Source organism: Octopus bimaculoides, chromosome 5 (genome assembly GCF_001194135.2).
Source record: "Octopus bimaculoides isolate UCB-OBI-ISO-001 chromosome 5, ASM119413v2, whole genome shotgun sequence".
Taxonomy (NCBI): domain Eukaryota; kingdom Metazoa; phylum Mollusca; class Cephalopoda; order Octopoda; family Octopodidae; genus Octopus; species Octopus bimaculoides.
In genome coordinates this window covers 53525392-53528485 of record NC_068985.1, presented here as the reverse complement: position 1 = coordinate 53528485, position 3094 = coordinate 53525392, and the positions used below count along the sequence as shown (strand labels likewise).

Here is a 3094-nt window from a genome sequence, read left to right as displayed (position 1 = left end):
ATATATATATATATATAAATGTATGTGTGTATGTTTGTGTTTGTCCCCCACTACCGCTTGAAATCGGTGCTGGTTTGTTTACGTCCTCGTAATTTAGCGGTTCAGCGTAAAGGAGCGGTAGAATAAATACTACGCTTCAAAATAAGTATTGCGGACAGAATCGTTTGACTAAAACCCTTCAAGGCGGTACCCTAGCAGACCTGCAGTCCAAAGACTGAAACAAGTAAAATATAAACGATTAAATTTTTCTTTTTCTTTCTTTTTCCAGGAACATTCTCTGAGAAGTCTTGGAGACGCCAGTGTATGGACCCCGGAACTGTAGCTGCCAGAATTAATCGCAAATTGCTGACGACAGCACGAGATCTAAAAACAGCCAAATATCGACAAACTGAGATATATCTTTAGCGCGTCCTGAAACTGGTTTTGAATATGTTTTCAGAAAGCCTTCTATTTATAATATGCAACATTAATATATGTATTTCATCATAATCACAGTTGATTCTTTTACATATCTGTCTCTCTGTCTCTCTGTCTATCTGTCTGTCTATCTGTCTATCTATCCATTATTCCTTTATGTGTATGTACAATTGTGAAGACAACGAACAACTAGATTCTGTCTTTACTGACTTCATTCTAATCCTCCTTGTTTCCATTTAGCTATATAATGTTCCTTTGCATTAAATACGTTAGCACTTAACTTTTGTTTTCATGCAGATGCATCTATGCGTAACATATTCCCTGAACATTTCGATTTTCCTAAGCCATCTTCAGGACTAATTTTACATTTAGTGAGTGATTCTCTCATGAATGTTTCTGCACGTACAGTGAAGACTATGTTTCGTGGATGACGTCGTAATATATCGAAACATTCACGGAACTTTTCCCAATAATTTCCGAAATAATTAAAACGTAAACTACTGACTAATATTACACTTTCTTAACCACATAATAATTTCTAATTAGCTTTTTAACCTACCAATTAATAAAGATGTTAGCACTAAATTAAATATATTGTTCATTATAACATTATATACATACATGTACATATAGAATATGATGTAATATATAGTATAAAAGAACACACGTATATGTATATATATATATATATATATATATATATATATATATATACACACACGCATACACACACACACATATATATATATATATATATATATACGTATAATATATGTATAATATATATATATATATGTAATACACACATACACACACACATACACGCATATATATATATATATATTCAAACACAGCCGTCATTCGCAAGCGAGTATGATCAGCTAGCATGTTGTACGATACTAATTGTTTGAGATACCTATGAAGTCACGAGCAGATATAGACACACTCTTGGTCCTCCTAACCTTGATCTAAGGGAACATCCAGGATGTGACAGATAGAGGGAGAGTGTGCTGCACTTGCACTCGTTTGATACTTATATCTACAGTTGAATGGACTGGATCAACATGGAATGGAGTGTTTTACTCAAGAACACAATGCACCACACTCATTTACCCGTTCCATGAATTGAAGCCTGACTTTATGACCTGGAGTTCAACGCCCTAACAGCTAACGCAGTTGGGTGAATTACGAAATTATGAAAAGTGAGGTGTTTATTTTCTCAAGGAAACATGATGATTAGTTTTATGTTTCATTTTGTTTTGTTTTTTTTTGTTTCGTTTAATATATATATTCTTTATTTCTAAGATAGATTTTGCGAGTATTTTGCGTTTTCATATTCTGTTTCCGTTAAATTCTTCTTTGTTTTTGTTTTCAATATTATATTCTGTTTCAGGCAAAATCGTTAGCACGCCGAGCAAAATGCTTAACAGCATTTCTTCTTGCTCTTAATGTTCTGAATTCAAATTTCGCTTGGGTCAACTTTCGGGGACGATAAAATAAAGTACCAGTCAAGTACTGGGTCTCTCTAATTGACTTTTCTCCTGCCTCCCTTGTGCCAAAATTTGAAAAGATCATTATTATTATTATTATTATGGCCTTTCATTCTTTCGGCGTCGGTGAAATAAATACCAGAAAAGTACTGAAGTTGATGCAATCGGATAGACCCCCAACCCTCAAATTTCACTCATTAGGCCTACTGCAGAAAAAAGAAAAAAAAAATATTAGGTCACACTGTGTAACACTATTTTTGTCCTTGGGTAGCAATTGTTATTTCCTATTTGCTTACGAAAAATGGCTAATATTTCATTCAAACTTTGCTTTTGTTACATTTTACTCAAACTCAAAAGAATTCCTTTCAACACATGGTTATTTGCTATAACTATATTTCTGTTTCAGCAACACAGCGCTGAATCTGTCTGAAATGTAATGGAAAATAGGTCAGTTTCAAAATATTGGTGTCCAGGTCACAAAAGTAGTTTGAAGGGAATAGCAGTCCTTTTCTTTATATTTCTAGGTAGAAGCAAATAGAAAATAAGACTTACTGACCAAAGAGAGAAAAGAAAAAATTGTTACACAGTGTAATTATTAAGGTAATCTTCTAAAATCTAAAATATTAGATTTATTATTCGAGGTACATCTTGAAAATATAAGCATGGAAGTAGTCAAAGCTAACAAAAAAAATGTTCATGGTTAATGAAAATATTGAAAGTTAACGGAAGCGTTCAAGGTGAACAAGAATGTTTAAAAGTAAATGTGTATAGAAGTATTTAGAGTTAACATGGATGCTGATAGTAAACACTATGTGAGAATAACTTAACAATGTTTATAAACCCTAACATTGATATTCTGGAACGTACCCATATCTATCCTTAGAGTTAATTTAGAAGTGTTTTTTAGAGAAATGGTAGTATCTCACTCCAGTTCTGTCAATATCAACTGTGATGATAGTCACATACCTTAACTGCCATGGCGTTTTAAGCTCAACAACATTATCGGTAATATTTTCCTCAGCTCTTCAACACGTTTCTGTACAATATTATAGTCATTTGGTCTTGTTATATCCATAATTAACATGGGAACGTTATTGTTGCTATTTATATCCATGGCTTCCAGTTCGGGACAATAACTGCCATGTAAGGCTTGCTTCTATAATTGTTCAATACAGTTGATCTATAGA

The 3094-nt window shown here is 33.0% G+C and overlaps 1 protein-coding gene across 1 annotated transcript in view; it reads left to right on the top strand.

The window, feature by feature from the left end:
• LOC106867539 (uncharacterized) overlaps window positions 1-3088 on the top strand; it is a 32477-nt gene extending 29389 nt beyond the window's left edge. Inside the window, exon 2 of the mRNA XM_014912437.2 lies at window positions 269-3088. Within this exon, the coding sequence (XP_014767923.1) occupies window positions 269-405 (137 nt within the window). The 3' untranslated portion in view covers window positions 406-3088. The remainder of the gene's footprint in view (window positions 1-268) is intronic.
• Window positions 3089-3094: the final 6 nt, after the last annotated feature.